This window comes from Colletotrichum gloeosporioides, assembly GCF_011800055.1.
Source record: "Colletotrichum gloeosporioides strain Lc1 chromosome Unknown consensus_75, whole genome shotgun sequence".
In the NCBI taxonomy this organism is placed as follows: Eukaryota; Fungi; Ascomycota; class Sordariomycetes; order Glomerellales; family Glomerellaceae; genus Colletotrichum; species Colletotrichum gloeosporioides.
The window spans coordinates 98,586-115,068 of record NW_025544720.1 but is presented as its reverse complement, the minus strand read 5'-3'; the positions used below and the strand labels follow the sequence as shown (position 1 = coordinate 115,068).

The window sequence follows — 16,483 nt, the reverse complement described above, 5'->3', positions numbered from 1 at the left end:
CAGCAGCAGGTGCGAACTGTGACGTTGACTGCCAGCCAGAAGGCCTTTAAATAGCCGTCCGCCCCGACACCCCACGCCATCTTTTGACCACTTCAACCAAACAACATCACATTCAAGTAGGCATCCATCCCGGCACTCCACACAATCTTTTGACAGCTCCCACCACACAACATCGTCTCAACGTCAACGAAAAATGAAGTTCCCTACTTTCATCGCCGCCACCATCCTCCTCGGCCTGGGCGCCAACGCGGCTGCCGTGCCCGGCACCGACGCAGCGATGGCAGCCGGCATTGGGGGAAACAAGCACTACGGCGTAAGTGATACTCTCAGCAGCCTCGACACACAGCCGGAGTGACCACTGACACCGACTGCTAGAAATGTCTCGCCGGCCCGAACCAGTGTGTACTCGCCCAGAAACACGGAGAGCAAAGAATCGACTGCAGGGGACAGGTATGTGGACCCTTGGAGCCCCTTCTTTGAGAGATTCCCTATTCTGACTTGCGATATCACTAGTGTACAAGAGATGGTGCGCGCTGCAGAGAGGCGCATATTCGTCACAAGGCGCATTGCTGGTGAGCCACCAGAATCTCCCATCAGACCTGGCTGGCCGTCTACATGGGGCGTTGGCAAAAATATTGGAATGCATGGAGAGGTTCGTGGGAAGGCACGACAACGTGGCGTCTTCCAAAAAAACCACTTCCGTATCGAACACAGGATGGAAGTGGATTGGCTGAACATGGGAAAGGTGCTTTGAGGCCGGTAGGAATGCTGAGTATCGATAAATGGTAGCTGAATAAAAACATAATACGTCCTACTCGAGTTCATGCCCAAGTGCTCTTTGCTGGCATCACGATTCTATCCTGACAGCAAAGGTTGCGTCTCCGCATCCCCGTGGTCTGGTGTTGATCTCCTTTGAGTGTTCCACAGAAGCATGCCCTGGACGATAGAAAACAGACCGTTGTTGACCACAGGCCACCCAACCAGACGATACCATCCATCATAGCAGGGCGAGTATGGAGGATATCTTACCCGGACCATCCACGAAATTGCCAATACCGCAAAGACAATGGTCTGCGTGGCGAAGCCTGGTACACTGATAGCCCCAGGGCTCGGCTGGCGCTGTATCTCTCGAGCTTGCGGGATGGCAGAAGCGAGGACTAGTATGCTCGACACAGGGAGCAAGATGAGGTAATGGCCCATGACGAAGAGATCGCGGCCCCAATTTCTCGGTTCGGAGCGCGAGTCCGGGAAGATGGCGTCGAAGATGGCCGGGACGAGGGAAATGAGGATGAAAACCACGTAGATGACGCCGACGCTGTACCGCGTGGCCTGACGGCTGGTGTTTGATGCCGAGTAATGAAGGCTTAGAAGCAGTCTGCCCACATGTTAGTTACCCGACGTCTCCAAGAAGCAAGGGATTCTTGGGGGTCTGCCTACAGAACAAGGGAGCACAGCCAGACAACGGCGAGCTGGACGAAGTTGAGCCAGTCGCCTGCAGTTGCGGGGTCGTTGACAAAGGTATCGCCCCGAAGTCTGCCCGTGTCGTTGACGTTAAGGAAGAAGCCGAGGGTCAGCTGCTCCGTGGCGCTGATGAGGTTGAACAGGACGTAGTACAACGAAAGACCGTCGCAGTGGCCTTGCTCGAGGATGCGGTGGTACTGGGGAAGGTACGACGCGATGGTTGCGATGCTCAAGGCTCTGGTGGAGGTCAGCATTCGTCCCGGGGGCAGAGTGGGAGGTCTCGATGTTGCGATGGTGATATGAGCTTTGGAAAAGGCGTGTGACTCACATTCTGGCCCAGTTGGGAAGAATATTCGGCACCATGGCTTCGCTGTTCTCGCGGTCGAGGGTCAAACAGCGGTTGCTTCGAGCCAGCAGGTCGGGCGATGCGGCCGACGGCGGTTGAATGGCACTAGCGGCGGTCGATGGCTTGTCCAACGAGCTTAGAATCGACAATCGCACGGCGAGAAATCGTAGCCTAGACGCAATAGAGAAATATAAATCCAAAGTTGGCTGCCTGTCGCGGGAGAAATTATTCTCGTGATGGTGGATGATCCTGTAGGATTCCTTCGTTCCGCCACGTGGGCCGGCGAATCAGAGCAACTCTGCCAAGAAGTCGGGGAATCGGTGATCGGTGGGTCGTTTGCCTCTCAAAAAGCTCGCATATCTCCAATGTGATCGGAACTCGTCAGGCACAAGGAAAAATCATTGCGAGTTTGATGGTGTTTATTTGAGAGAAGTAAGGCAGGCGTAAGGAGACCTTGGATGGTCGTGGTCGCGACTGCCCCGCTTCGGCTGAGCAGGGGAACAGGCTTTGAAGCGATCGCGGAAGAAAACACCAAGAAACACCATGACGAGTCAAGTCATTACGAAAGAAACTTCGCGTTGCATAAGCCGCACGCATTATCGGGCTACCTATTAAAGACTGCTGCATAATCTGCCCTATGACCACCTCGCGAAGCCACTGATACAATTAATCATCTCTGCAAGTCTGAATCTCTGCCCGTCCGTCTCGAAAACCTCAAAAGTCCTTGTCTCAAACCACTGATACCACTCCAGAAACCCGTAAAAGGAAGAACCAAGCGGGGACCCCATGCGAAAGAAAGAAAGAATCGAATCTCTCTAGGGGTAGATCTGCCAGGCGCCGTGGGCCTTGTTGCCGAACTGCTCCTCGAGGTCGCAGCCGATGTTGCCCCAGCCGCGCATGCGACCGTGGGTGTTGTCGAGGTGCTCGATGGCGCCCTCGAGCAGACGCTCAATGTCCATGTTGCCGATGACGCTGAAGTAGCGCGGGCCGTAGGCGAAGTGGCACGTCTGGTACTTGATGATCGGGGTCAGGTCGCCGACGCGCGCGGCGCGCACCTCGTCCGCGTTGAACATCCAGAACTTGCGGTGCTCGCGGATGTAGATCATGAGCGTCTTGCAGTCCTCGATGAGGGCCGAGTCCTTGTGCGCGCCGCCCATCCAGATAGTCTTGCCGTTGCAGCGCTTCGAGGGGCCGAGGGGCGTGATGACCTGCTCGGATTTGCCGCCAAGGGTCTCGACCTCGGACCGGACGTTGCCGTTGACCTGGAAAGTGGCGTTGTTGCCGTTCTTGTCAAGGACGGCGACGTCGACCCAGGCGACGTGGGCGGCATCGTCGGCAGGGGCCTTGGGCTCAGTGGCATTGGCCTCGACGAGCTTGATGTTGCTGTAGTCGGGGGTCTTGAAGGCCTCAGCATCAATGTCGCGGCGGTCGAGCTCGCCAGAAGGAAGGTTGGGGTTGCGCCAGAAGAGGCTGAACTCGCCGTTGTGGATGGGCCTGCTTCCGTCGAGAATGCACCAGACGCCCATCTTGCCGGTGACGCCGCCGTCATCGGTGTTGCACTCTTCCCAGCGGATGACATTGTCGACGAAGCGGAGCATGTCTCTGTTGGTGACGACGATGCCGGGCTTGGTGGTCTTGAACATGATGCCGCAGGTCCCGTGGGCAGCGAACTTGGCCCAGTACCCGACGTCACGGTCCTTAAACTTGACGCGGGCACTGTTGTTCTGGACGAACTTGGCGAGGAGCTCGCAATCGACCTTGCGAGGGATGTTGGACTCGCTCCAGGAGGATGTCAGCCAGGTGGGCTTGCAGTAGGGGCCCTCCATGTCGCCGCCGGTGGTGAGCAGGAAGCGCTTGGCGAGGGTGTTGTTGCTAGCCGTGACGTTGGCGAGGGCGCCTAGGTTGGTGTCGATGGGGATTCTGTCGTTCATGATGTAGGCGGACGTGTCCTTGGGGATCATGTCGGCCGTCTTGACGACGAGAGGGCCAAGGGCCTTGGCGTCGCGAATGTCGAGGGCGTTGTCGCCGGCCAGGGACTCGGTGGCGGCGCGCTCCTGGAGACGCCAGAACATAGGAGCCCAGCCAAGCTCGCCGTCGACAACGGCGCAGTCAGCTTCACTAGAGGCGGAGAGGCGGCCGTCGACAGTCCAGGCGCGGCGGTTGAGAGCGCTCTCGAGGAAGCGCGTGACATCGGCGTTGCTGAAGACGACATCGCGGTTGAAGGTCTGGCTGCGGAAGGCGCAGGTTCCGACCCAGAAGACCTCGGCCCAGCGGGCAAGATCGGCGTCGTGGTCCTCGAAGTAGACCAGGGCGTTGTGGGCCTTGACATAGTCGTGGAGGGCCTGGCAGTCGTCGCGACGAGGCATGCCGGCGCCGGCTCTCTTGGTGGCGCGGATGGTGCAAAGCTCGGCATGGCCCTTGGCGGGCTCGATCTTGATGTGCTTGGCGAGGGGGGAAGACGAGTTGCGCATGTCCTCGACCATGGCGAAGCCCTTGCCGATGTTGAGAATCACGTCAGAGCCATTGGAGGCTTTGAACGTGATCTCGCTGGCGGCGACGGGGGCCTGGTGGGAAGCACTGGCGACGTCGACGGGAATGACGACTGCACCGGCTTGAGCGGCCAGAGCCACGATGGGAGCGAGAGCTTTGCGCATCGCGAGATTGGGGAATGGCGATGCTTGGAGTGAATTGACTTGGAAAAAGCAACGAGAGGAGGAGATCCCGAAGGAGAAGAGACGCAAAGAGCGCGAATCGCAGCAAGGAGAGGCGGGATTGGGATGAAAATTTGCTTCCAAGGAGACGCGAGGTCCTGAGCTTGGTGTGGAAGAAAATTCAGAGTGGTGTGGGAGGAGGAGAAAATTTTGCTGTGCGGCCTTGGAAAAGGTGAAAGGTGAAGGTGAATCGAGGCGGGAGGGCTGAGGGAGGTGGTTTGAGGGACGCAGGGCGGCACACCACAACACAATATTCGCTTCTTTTTTGCCGTGAAAGAACGAGAAGGTCGCCAGGAAGCGTATGAAAACTTTTCCGAGAAAGCTCTGGAGGGAATTCGGGCAGATGAAGACTCGAGGGGCCAGGCTAAGCTATGATGTGATCGTTTTCAGGGGGCTGCCAAGAGCTGAGGCGAGGCAAGGTGAGAAGCAAGGCGAGATGCGTCAATGATAGGAAGCCACAGCTCGAAGAGATTTCCCTACTTCCTTCTAGATTCAGCTGGAGGTTTCACCTTGCGAAATGAAAACCCTGAATATTGAAAATCAATGTCGTGGGCGGGGGTGGTGGTGACGCGGGTCCTAGGGTTCATCCCATGCGGCTGGTGATAGTTGCATGCTGGTGCGGCTTAGTGGTGATGAGGTATAGGCCCGCTTGACCACTCAGCATACTGTCCATCACATGGCAGAAAGGTGCGTGCGTGCTACCCATGATCACTTGGGACTTACAGTAAGGGCGTGCACGTGATGAGCCAGGAAAATGATACTCATGTGCAAAGTACAAGCAGCTGTGTATGCATCCATGAATACCAGACCAAGTCACCCAGACTACGAATTGCATGACACAGAAAAGTGAAGTGCAACTGAGCAACTGAGTTGCCGTTCTGTGAAAGGAAAACCAATTTCAGACTTGCCCAAAGACCATGTTCATAAAATTGAACGAAGATAAAATGAACTCAGCTTCTTAGACTTTCACCGTCAACAAGAGTCTGACAAAGTCACGAGAAACAAAGATGTCAGTAAAAGGAACAGAATTGCAAGAGAAAGTGTTGAATAACTCCAAACTGTCCAGCTCAAACAAAGGACTGGTCTCTCAGTGACTACTTAATTGCAACGTTTCCCCCAGTTTGATATCCCCTGCAGAAAAGCCTACCATAAAGTGGTACAGGCCTTCCACGAAACTTTCGCCACGTACTTTCTGATCCCAGATCTTCAGATCATCTTTCGAAACAACCAATACCACGTCTTTACTACTGCCAGCTGCGACCTCCAACTTAGAAAAGGCCTTCAACAGCTTGGGCGGCTCCTTTGCCTCGTCAGGGTATCCAACAAACAGCTGCACAACCTCTTGTGCGTCCATGGCACCCTCATTGGTTAATGTTACGGCAGTGATGATCGCGCTCTCATTGCTCGAAATCTTGATACCGCTCAGGCTGAAGTTGGAGTACGTCAACCCGTGTCCAAACGGGAAAAGGGGCTCGACACCACTCTCGTCGTACGACTTGTAACCCACGTATAGCCCCTCAGCGTAAGGAACATCTATGGCAGTATCGATCTGGATGGTATCGTTCAGCCTGGCTGGAAATGTCATCGGGAGCTTTCCGCTGGGACTGATATCGCCGAAGAGGAGACGCTCCAGAGCCAGGCCGACTTGCTGACCGGGGTACCAGATATCCATCACCGCGTCCACATCCCCAATCCAAGGCATGAGAACAGCAGAGTTAGAATTCAAGACGACGACCGTCTTTTTCGACTTTCCAGCAAGCCGGCTGATGAGCGCGTCTTGGTCACCTGGAAGCGATAGGCCAAGCCCACTATCAGCGCCCTCGGATAACCGATCGGATGCAAAGACGATGCTGATATCGGCCCATTGAGCAAGTTCGTCGGCATCCGAGTCTCTTGTCTGGTTGCCAACGTCGACGCCAAGAGTGATTCCATATCCCCCAGTCGAGAGCGAGTAGCCCATGTCGTATCTCAACGTGAGCTTGACTTCGACTCCGGCCTTGAGATCCGCCGTGCCTTGAACGAAGTTGCCGAAATTGGCGTACGACATGTTCGCGACGAGGACTTCATCCAAGTAAAGAAGGGCAGTTCCCTGGCCGTACATGGAAAAGTGGTAGGTGCCGGTCGTGTTGGGCAGGAAGGTTCCTTCATAAATGGCGGAGAAAACGTCTGGATATGCCTGCCACAGCTGCGAGGGATAGCTAGCAATGGTAATGTTGGGGATGAACTCGTTCACACTGACGGGACCAGAAAAGTCGGTCGTCTTGTAGTACGTCGCGTTCACGCCGCCGTCCTTGAACATTGATGACGGGATGGTGGGGAACTGCCCCGTGCCGGGGTACGCTTCTGAGTACTTGACCGAGATATTTTCGGCACTCCCACGTCGAGAAAGCGCATCAAACGGTGCTTGTACGACCATGGTGGAATCAATGACAAAGCCTCCGTGGTTCTCAGAGACTTGATTCTCGGTCGTCGCACCGATGCCAAAGACCGCAATCTTGGTGTATTTCATAGGCGATAGGGGCAGTGTGCTGTCGTTGTTCTTAAGAAGCACTGCACCCTCTTCCACCATCTTCTGTGCAAGGTCCAGGTGCTCTTGTGTACGAACATGAGCTGTTGAATCGCCAGTGACGGGGTTGTCCACCTGTCCCAGCTTAAACATGTACCTCCACAGCCTCTTGACCATATCATCAAGGCGCTCTCTTGGAACAGAGCCATTGTTGACAGCTTGCACAAGCAGGTCTCCATAGTACGCAGGGAACCCATAGCTATCCGTCAAGTCCCCGCCAGGCATGGAAATGTCCAATCCAGCCATGACGGCAGGGACCGTACTCCTTGTCGAAAAATACCAGTCCGCAACCACGAAGCCTTCAAAGCCCCATTCCTGGCGCAGCGTGGTGTTGAGAAGCCAGTCATTCTCGCAGGTGAAGTCGCCGTTCAGTCGGTTGTACGAGCACATCACACAAGCAGCGTCCGCCTCTTGCACGCTCGCCTTGAAAGCAGGCAGATACAGCTCGTGCATGGTCCGCTCGTCGACGATCGCGTTCACCGTAACCCATTCAGGGCCCAGTCCGAAGCGGTTGGTGTCCTGATTGTACGCTGCAAAATGCTTCGGGCAGGCCAAGGCGCCCTGGCTCTGGATGCCCTGCGTCACCGCTACGGCCATGCGGGCAGTCAACCATGGGTCCTCGGAGAGGGTCTCGGCCGCGCGGGCCCATACCGGGGAGCGGAGGATGTTGATAGTCGGGGCGAGGACGATGTTGCGTCCTTTACCCATGTGCTCTTGTGCGAGCGCCTGGCCGTAGTCGTACTGCATGGAAGTGTTCCACGAGGATGCGGCCATGACGGGAGCCGGGAAGGCCGTGACGTTGTTCAGAGAGTTGCCGACTCCTGCTGGGCCGTCGCCCATGCAGATGTCGGGGATGCCGAGGGTCGAGTTGCCTTGAATGTGGCCGATGCAAGCGTTGACGCCAGTTCCATTATCGGTAAGCTTTGACTTGGTCAGTATCATTAGTAGAAAAAAGCGGATGAGGCAGGCTTACCTCTGTATCGCCTTGGACCATGGCATGCTTCTGAGTGTCATTGAGCTGCGCGATGAATGACTCAAGGCGCTCTTCGAATGGGAGTGTCTTGTCTAACCATGGCTGTACCGCCAGAGAGGTTGACGCCCATGAGGCGAACAATAAGGTTGACGAGGACCTCATGATGCCGTCTGTGAACCGTGCAGATGTTCGCAGAACGCCAGTAACTTGACAATCTGGGGGCGGACCATAAGTGGCTCCATGGACTCGAATTTCTACTCCTGCATGACATTCGGACTGCATATATGGTGCCCGCTATCGTTCATCTGTTGTTTAATTTGACCCTCTTTGACCTCGTGATCCTTCGGACCAGGGTTGATGGGCGGTGTGCGGGCTGGTCCCCGCGCCGGTCTTTCAACTGCAGCTCTCATAATCTTAGAAGACCGGCGATTGCAACCCTACCATTCGGCATCGCCATTGGCATATCGGACGTCAACTCCACTGATAGGCATGGAACATACGACTCCGGCTAAATGCGATTTGTAGTCCGCATCCCCGGGGAAAGGAGTTAATGTTTTGCTTGCATGGGAATCCTGGCTATCTCATGTCTTTTTTTCCAGTGCCACGGCCCCGGGAATATCATCTTCGAGATTGGGGCCATCAGACAGCCAAGTCCATAGCCAAAGATTGGATATGAGGTATCATCTAGTATCTCAGATACAGACAAAAGTAGAATGATATAGATTGGGCAATGCTGCCCAGGCTTGGGCCAGGTAGTCTAGCGATATTCTCCGCCGCAATCGCCCATGTCCTCAAACATCTCAATCCTCTTGCTTCTCTTCAAAATCTGCTCAATTGAGGCTCGATCCTCATCATCCAGAGACCAGCCGAGTGCAGCCGTATTTTCGTCCGCGTGCTCACTGATACCCATACGAGCACCCACAACGACGGCACCGACGTAGGGGAAGTCCAGGACCCAGCGAATCGCAACCGTAGAGAGACTGACGCCGTGCTTGGAGCTCACTGATTTCAACGTACGCAAAAGCTCTTGGAAGAGCTCCCATCCACCCCAGCTTTTGATCATGGCGTAGTACTTGCGTTGGCTTGGCGTGATCGTCTCGGCGTAAAGATCAGGTTCGTCTTTACCGAGCCACTTCTCGGCAAGGAAACCGCCACACTGTGATCGAATGATTAGGGCCTATTTGGTGAAACTGATGCAATCATCCCAGGAAGACTCACCAAAGTGCCGTACGTGAGAAGCTTTGCATTGTGCTTCTCACACACCTCGGCCATGCGCACGACTGGCCTGGAATCAATCAGAGAGAACTAAAGGCCTGTCAGCTCACTCGTCCGCATTTAGAGTCAAAGCTTCATTACCTGGACCTGATTTGAATGAATCTTGATGTCATGAGAAAGAATGTTTTCCATGTGGTGCGTGTCAAAGTTACAAAGACCCAAAGTACCAACTCGTGGATCTTCCGCCAAGAACCGTAATGCATCGATGTATTGAGGGTCCTCGTACTATGTTTTGGTTAGGCTATAGACTTCAAAAACATATTCATAACAACTCGAGACTCACAAATTGCCAGTGAAATTGCAGCAAGTCAATCTTGTCCGTCTGCAATCGCCTGCATCTCTCGGAGACGTTGGCCTGAACAGCCTCACGTGTGACGGTCATAGGATTGAATACGCAGTACTTGGTACCAGCGAACGTCGCTCCCTTGACAGGATACGAAGCGTTGAAACGTCCCTGGAAAACCTGTTAGCTAGGCTTCCGATTTTATCAGAAGGTCTCGAGGCAACTCACAAAGACGATCTCCGCATCGCCGTAGTGGTCAGCCATGTCAAAAGCAACCAATCCAGAGCTGACGTATTGGGAGAACTGGGCAATGATTTTCGAAGTTGGCGCTGAACCCCACGATGGACTCGACATTTGCCACAGGCCTGAGAAGATCCTGGGAAGTTTGCGCCCGTTCATCTCGAAGGTCTCCTTGGCTTCGGGAGGAGCGACCTGCAGGGTGTTGTTTGGCGTGTTAAGGTTATCAGAGGCCGGGATCGGGACTCCCAGGAGGATACAAGTGGCTGTCAATGCCCGTGTATAGGGATAATCAAGGCTTTTCTCGCCTGTTGTCGCCTTGCAGTCAAGAAGTGCTTGGTGCAGGCTGTTCAGGAGTTTCCGCTCATCGTCCAGAAGGCTGGAGCGCCCAGCTGAGAGAAGGATCTTCTCAATGGCAGTTATCAACTGCACGACATCTCCGTCGATGGATGCTAGAAAGTCTTCCGTGCTCGTCCCTTGGGTGAGGAGTAGGTTGACACCCTGCACAGTCAAGTTGCCCATGAGGGTGATGCTCTCATAACTGAGACCGCATCCCATCATGCACCGAATTGTCTTCTGCGTCGCTTTCAATGATGACATATCCAGACTTGTAGACTGAGCCTGGACTTTTGGCAGCGCCACGTCTTGGATGTAGCTCCTGGTCTCTGCTTCGAATGTGGACGTGATTTCTGGATGAGAAGCCAACAATGAGCGCATGATGACTCGCATTCCCTCAGGCGTCATATTCGTAATAATGCTGTCGGTCATCATGTTGACATGGGCCGTCTTGACCCTGCGGGCCCCTGAACCTGCTGCCATCTCGACGGTCGAAATTGGGAACAAATTGTCCAAAGAGGCAATGCGATAGTCGACGTAGTGCCCAGTGTCACGATACTGCCAAATGGCGTCGTACAAACACAATTTCGACTCAAAGGCAAGTGTTGTCGTCACAGCGCGGGAATAAGCCAATGTCGTTAAGGATTCCCGTCGCCGGCGTTCAAACCGGCCTGTGGAATGCCGGCGAGAGCTTGTTATCGGAGTTGGCAGGGAGCCAGTGGGAAGCGGGGAAGCGGAGGGGACGTTTTGGGAGTAGCGCCGATAAGTTATCATGAGACATGACCGCGGGGACCCTGTGCTGAAGAGCCGACGAGATACGGCGGGTGGGGTTTTCCGAAATTGGGCCGGGCTTCATCTGATCAATAAGACACCGACGGCGGCAACTATCGCCAGTCCGTTGACCGCACAGTTCAATCCAATCAATCGACGTTGCCCGGCCGGAAAGAGACAATGGAGGCCCTCAGTGAGGTCCCGCGGGGGCCAAAGTCCGTGTAAGCTTCATGGGCGTACGAGATGATGCGTCAATGCGCAAGTGCTGATGAGTTGATGGCCAATGCCAGTGTGAAGGCGTGCTTGCCGTGCAGAACTGTCAAGATGCGATGTGTTGTTGAGGAGAATGAGACAATATGCTCGCGTTGTTCGCGCAAGTCGCTTAATTGCGTTTTTCAGGATCATCGTCGGGGAAGGAAGCCTGGAACACGGTGCGTTGCGTCCTTCGAACAGTCACACCACACAAAATCATGTAGTTGACGCTCAATTTGGGGTTTCAGGATTGCGAAGAGACACAGCACCTCTTCGAGGCACCTCGCCAGCACCCCTCCACCTGAACAGACGAGTTCAACTGGACAACCGTATGATGACTCTGCTGCAGCGACGGCAGTTCAAAAAAGTCCCGACTGGGATAACGGCACGCTCCAACCAGCCGGATTATTCAAGAGTCAAACTACAAGAAAAGGATTTTGTCTGGGAAGCATCTTGAACGCGTCGGATATAACAATACCAGAGACTAGAGAAGAAGATCCGGCAATTCCTTCAGATGATCCTGTACAGCTTGGCTTGGTCAATCTGTCCATCGCTTCGTCCCTATTTGAGAAGTAGTGTCCCGTCCAGACCTGTGAAACCGCTCACTGACAATACACACAGTTTCATGGTCACTCTTAACCCTTATATCAGCCAGCTAGATCCGCACTTGCACAGTTTCAGTCGCGTGAGGAAGAGATCTGCCTTTCTCCTGACTGTCATACTTGCCGCAGCAGCCAAAGCTTTCAATCCTGCTCTCAATAAGAAGCTCAGGGATCATGCAGAGGATATGCTTGCCGACAGTTTTCGCAGAGGCTCGAAGTCGATTGAGGCGGCTCAAGCAATCATGATCATGACTTATTGGAAGGACCCCGAAGATACGCGTGCGTGGATGTACTTGGGATACATCATCAGAATGGGAATGGAGTTGGGTTGGCACCGGCTTGCCCCGTACAGCCCCAAGGCTCCCGATATTGGGACTGATCACGATATTCGGGAGGCAAGAAATATTGAGAGAACATGGCTTGTTCTGTTCGTGTATGACCGAAGGTGAGCGTGCTAGCCGGAGGGGGATAACGCGACAGCTGACTAGGTTCTACCAGCATGAGTCTACAAACTGGAAAGCCGTGGATGATTGAGAGGAGTGGGTTCATTGAGTCTGTGGAGGCGTGGTGCAAAGACCCTGCAGCTATCTCAAATGATCGTCTTCTCGGTGCTTTGGTTACCCTGCGACTTCTTAGTTCAGAAGTCTTTCGTCTACTGGGTTCGAGATCAAACAGGGCTCGTGCAGGCCAGCTCCATACGCTCGAATCCCTTCTCGCCATCATCAATGGGAGAATAGAAGAATGGGAGACAAGATGGCTAAAGTTGGCCGATCAAGGTAAGATGGGCCCCAATAACTCGATGGTTTGAGTGTCACTGACAATTCCACACAGACAGTTGCCATCCTTTCTTGATACAATTCTACGGAACCCATCTCCGGCTGCAGCTCTTCTCTTTACCCCTGCAAGAGACTCTAGGTCAGCCGGATGAAGGGTCCTCACACCGCATGGAAGCACTATGGGTTAGCTACTCGAGCGCTTTGGAGATGCTGCATCTCATATGCCGCCATTCATCTTGGCTGTATTTTGCCCAAGATTCAGTTCATGTGATGACAGCGTACAGCGCCGCTTTCTTGATTAAGGTAATCCACTCTCGTAGGTCATTCAATCAAGGACGAAACTGACACTAGAAACACAGCTTCTGATGTCTGCGCCAGAATCAGTAACTCGTCAAATCGAGCCTGCCATCAGGAGCGCCGTTTCTGGCGCAGCAGTGGTGTTCTCCCAACAGGCCGCTCCGCCAGGCTCGAGTTGTGCACTGCAAGCCAAGTTCCTCGACAACATCACCGCGAGGTTTTCAAAAGAAAGGCCGCACGTCCCAGGCAGGGGACAGCATCAGAGTATAGCAGTCGAAGCAGGCGAATGTTCCACGATATCAAGCGCTCAGCCAAATTGTGACGACTCGCGATGGGATTCTAGCGAGACAGCAAGTTTCATTGCACCGATAAGGGGCGCAGACATAGCTGGGACAGGACTGACCTTCGAGTCCGCAGAGGAAGCTACTTGGGCGAGTCTCATAGCAGAAGCTGGATTCAGTGCCCAAGATGGTGTTTTCTTTGGATGAAACTTTCCAATAGGCTCAATTGAAGTCTTGAAAATACCGTCGATTGGCTACTTGTCTATATCATTCGTTGTCCCCCCTACAGGCTGCAAACTCGAGACCTCCTTGAACTTCATGAATTGCCCGTCAAGGGTACAGCCGTTGTCTCGGAATGACGGAATGTTCGGATCCCCTCTCGGATAATCTTCAGTTGAGAGGGACAGCATGGATCAGGGCAGGCGATCAAGGCATCGCTGCTCATCCAGTCGTGCTTATGGGTGACTCTCTGCTTGGCTGCCAGAAGTGGTAGTACGGATGCTGCGACCATCGTTATTTACTGCTCTACGATTCATGATCGTGTGGCACCTAGACATACCTAAGCTGTATATGCTGATTCCTTGGTCCGGAGGCAAGTACAACATCTCGCCTTTCAGGGTGAAATGGTCGCCCTCCTTCGCCCCACACATGATTCGCTTGCCTGGCGGGCAAACAACTTCGACCCGAAGGTCAAAGAGTTGGAACTCGTCGGGCGCCGCTGATTCAGATGCCATTGCTTGATTTCTATGAGATTCAGCAATAGCTTGGCTAAGAAAGCATTCAGTTAGAACTATCAGCGCGTCGTCTTATCTTACGGGCGAATTTGCCGATGGCAAGTCCCTGCAACAAGAGCCCCGCGATATCGCCCGGCGTTCTAAATGACCAATCGAGCCCCGCACCGGCGTTCTAAAAGTCGGTAAACCCCCGACTATCTGGATAGGCCGTGGAGACTAGCAGATAAGTTCGTCCGGTGATCCCAAATGCAGCAGTCCCCTGGCCCGGTAGCAACGCCATGCCGGTTGCTTAACTCAGGGTTAAAGACACAACTGCGGATATAACATGGCTAACCACGCCTGACCCGCTGCCGGGTCGTACGGTTAACAGTGCATGCTGTGCATTCGAGCGAAACACAACTCAGCTCATAGTGAGCCCCAAAAATCATAGTCTGTGGCATTGGAATCACCTCGTATGCAATGGAGGGGAAAGAGAAGTACGATGCAGCGTCAGACTCGGCCCCGGTGCCAGACGTGGACGGTGGGCAGGACGTGTCTTTGTCAGACGCAGAGGGCGGGATCAAGCGCGACTTGAGTTCGCGGCATATCAACATGATTGCGATTGCAGGAATGATTGTGAGTTGTTGGTGTTCTCTCAAACTTCTGGCGATTTTCCTGACATTTAACGCAAGGGAACTGGTCTGTTCCTCAGCTCAGGCTCAGTGATCGCAACTGCAGGACCCGCAGGTGCGTTGCTCGCCTATATTGTGATGGGATTCGTTACGGCTGGCGTTTCCTACACCACGGGCGAGATCACGTCTTTCATGCCGGCGACTGGCGGTTTCATCAGACATGCGACGAAGTTTGTGGAGCCGGCTCTGGGCGCTGCGACCGGATGGAACTTTTGTGAGTTGTGGAGTTCTACAGATCTGAAAACAGTTGAACTGATGCTTGCTAGGGTACACCATGGCAATTTCGGTGCCAGCTGAGATCAGTGCGGCGGCAACTCTTGTTCAATTCTGGAACACCTCAGTAAACCCTGCTGTTTGGATTACTATCTTTCTCTTATTCATCATCGTTGTGAACTTTGCCGGGGTCAGGCTCTATGGCGAAACTGAAGTTGTGTTTGCTTCTCTCAAGATAATGACCATCATTGGCCTCATCATCGGCGGACTAGTGATCAACCTCGGCGGCGGGCCCAACCGTGAACGCCTTGGTTTCCGTTACTGGCAAGACCCCGGAGCTTTCAACAGCTACATTGTTCCTGGCTCAGCTGGAGGTTTCCTGGCTTTCTGGAAGGTGTTGCTCTCTGCTGCCTTCAGCTATGGAAACATCCAAGTCGTGGCCATTTCTGGCTCTGAGACTCGCCATCCGAGGAAGATTATTCCTGCAGCAACTAGGAAGACCTTCTTTCGAGTCTTTGTCTTCTATGTTCTGAGCATTCTTGTTGTTGGAATGATTGTGTAGGTTGCTTTGTTAGGCCTCGTTCGCAACTCTGAAGCTAACCGACTTGCAGTCCGTCCAACGACCCTGCTCTGAGTGTCTCAACTGGCACGGCTCAGCAATCCCCATTCGTCATCGCCTTCACTCGCTCTGGTGTGTCTGTCTTGCCATCGATCATCAACGCCGTTGTTTGCACGTCTGCAATTAGCAGCGGATCAGCCTGCGTCTTCATTGCCTCTCGGACGCTTTATGGTCTCAGCTGCGATGGCCATGCCCCCAGGATCCTCCAACGCTGCAACCGCTTTGGAACGCCCTATGTCGCTGTGGCTTTGACTTGCGTCTTATTTCCGCTTGTGTACCTGAACGTTGGAAACAACACGTCCGTGGTGTTTGGTTGGTTCGTGAACATCACAACAGTCGCTGGTCTTATTGGCTGGATTGTCATCGAGTTCACCTACCTCCGGTTCTATGCAGGGCTTAAGGCGCAAGGTTACTCTCGTAAAGGTAAGACCCTAGCACCGAATCAATTTCTGAGGACGTTTGCTGACGTTCCGATCATAGATCTTCCCTATCGAAGTCCTGGCCAGCCTTATGTGTCATGGATTACGCTAGTTGCTGTTGTTCTGGTTGTCTTCTTCTCCGGCTTTGACGTCTTCACCACCGGAAACTTCACGGCCTCCGGATTTTTGACCTGTTATCTGAACGTCTTCATCTTTGCTGGTAAAACCCTCATTGCCCACTGTTATTTGTCAGCGTGCTAATCAACATGCAGCGTTGTACGTGTTCTTCAAGTTTTACCTCAAGTCTCGGGTCATCTCACCTTCCCAAATGGATTTCGAGACGGAGTTTGCATCGATCCGACGAGAGAAAGCGGAGTCGGAAGTATTTGACACGAGGGAAACCGGACTTAGGTCGTCATTTGGCAAACTCATTCACTCCGTTTAGACATTCTTCAGCAGCTAGGAGTCAGCGGAATTAAGATAAGGTTTCATCAGTTGCCTTGCTTCATGTATGCCAAGTCTCCCTCTGCAACGTCTCGTGATAAGCCCATCCTTGCGTGATTGGAGGACTGTCGAGTTTCCTCCTTGGACAGCTCGATCGGCCAGAAAATAACCATTTTGAAGAATTGCGTACAACATCGGTAAAGGGCCAAGACTGAT

At 53.7% G+C, this 16,483-nt stretch overlaps 9 protein-coding genes across 9 annotated transcripts; 3 read left to right on the top strand and 6 right to left on the bottom strand.

Annotated features, from left to right (window-relative positions):
* Window positions 1-193: 193 nt before the first annotated feature.
* Window positions 194-480, top strand: GCG54_00014234 (uncharacterized protein; the record flags this gene model as incomplete). The annotated part of the gene is made up of 2 exons (XM_045414074.1): window positions 194-313; window positions 376-480. The coding sequence occupies 2 exons, from the start codon at window positions 194-196 to the stop codon at window positions 478-480; spliced, it is 225 nt and encodes a 74-aa protein (XP_045259595.1).
* Window positions 481-855: 375 nt separating this feature from the next.
* Window positions 856-1,824, bottom strand: GCG54_00014233 (uncharacterized protein; the record flags this gene model as incomplete). The annotated part of the gene is made up of 3 exons (XM_045414073.1): window positions 856-1,375; window positions 1,438-1,698; window positions 1,790-1,824. 3 exons carry the CDS (start codon window positions 1,822-1,824, stop codon window positions 856-858), a joined length of 816 nt encoding a protein of 271 aa, XP_045259594.1.
* A 798-nt stretch (window positions 1,825-2,622) lies between these two features.
* On the bottom strand, window positions 2,623-4,461 carry GCG54_00014232 (uncharacterized protein; the record flags this gene model as incomplete). The annotated part of the gene is made up of 1 exon (XM_045414072.1): window positions 2,623-4,461. The coding sequence occupies one exon, from the start codon at window positions 4,459-4,461 to the stop codon at window positions 2,623-2,625; it is 1,839 nt and encodes a 612-aa protein (XP_045259593.1).
* A 1,144-nt stretch (window positions 4,462-5,605) lies between these two features.
* Window positions 5,606-8,219, bottom strand: GCG54_00014231 (Beta-glucosidase; the record flags this gene model as incomplete). The annotated part of the gene is made up of 2 exons (XM_045414071.1): window positions 5,606-8,005; window positions 8,058-8,219. 2 exons carry the CDS (start codon window positions 8,217-8,219, stop codon window positions 5,606-5,608), a joined length of 2,562 nt encoding a protein of 853 aa, XP_045259592.1.
* A 595-nt stretch (window positions 8,220-8,814) lies between these two features.
* On the bottom strand, window positions 8,815-10,671 carry GCG54_00014230 (uncharacterized protein; the record flags this gene model as incomplete). Its single annotated transcript, XM_045414070.1, has 5 exons — window positions 8,815-9,213; window positions 9,276-9,362; window positions 9,414-9,557; window positions 9,616-9,786; window positions 9,844-10,671. 5 exons carry the CDS (start codon window positions 10,669-10,671, stop codon window positions 8,815-8,817), a joined length of 1,629 nt encoding a protein of 542 aa, XP_045259591.1.
* Window positions 10,672-11,139: 468 nt separating this feature from the next.
* Window positions 11,140-13,374, top strand: GCG54_00014229 (Protein priB; the record flags this gene model as incomplete). Its single annotated transcript, XM_045414069.1, is given in 6 exon segments — window positions 11,140-11,180; window positions 11,257-11,650; window positions 11,693-12,258; window positions 12,312-12,589; window positions 12,645-12,892; window positions 12,910-13,374. 6 exon segments carry the CDS (start codon window positions 11,140-11,142, stop codon window positions 13,372-13,374), a joined length of 1,992 nt encoding a protein of 663 aa, XP_045259590.1.
* Window positions 13,375-13,483: 109 nt separating this feature from the next.
* Window positions 13,484-13,678, bottom strand: GCG54_00014228 (uncharacterized protein; the record flags this gene model as incomplete). Its single annotated transcript, XM_045414068.1, has 1 exon — window positions 13,484-13,678. The coding sequence occupies one exon, from the start codon at window positions 13,676-13,678 to the stop codon at window positions 13,484-13,486; it is 195 nt and encodes a 64-aa protein (XP_045259589.1).
* A 6-nt stretch (window positions 13,679-13,684) lies between these two features.
* GCG54_00014227 (uncharacterized protein) lies at window positions 13,685-13,901 on the bottom strand (the record flags this gene model as incomplete). Its single annotated transcript, XM_045414067.1, has 2 exons — window positions 13,685-13,692; window positions 13,727-13,901. The coding sequence occupies 2 exons, from the start codon at window positions 13,899-13,901 to the stop codon at window positions 13,685-13,687; spliced, it is 183 nt and encodes a 60-aa protein (XP_045259588.1).
* Window positions 13,902-14,360: 459 nt separating this feature from the next.
* On the top strand, window positions 14,361-16,268 carry GCG54_00014226 (Proline-specific permease; the record flags this gene model as incomplete). Its single annotated transcript, XM_045414066.1, has 6 exons — window positions 14,361-14,516; window positions 14,573-14,786; window positions 14,839-15,343; window positions 15,397-15,827; window positions 15,885-16,043; window positions 16,096-16,268. The coding sequence occupies 6 exons, from the start codon at window positions 14,361-14,363 to the stop codon at window positions 16,266-16,268; spliced, it is 1,638 nt and encodes a 545-aa protein (XP_045259587.1).
* Window positions 16,269-16,483: the final 215 nt, after the last annotated feature.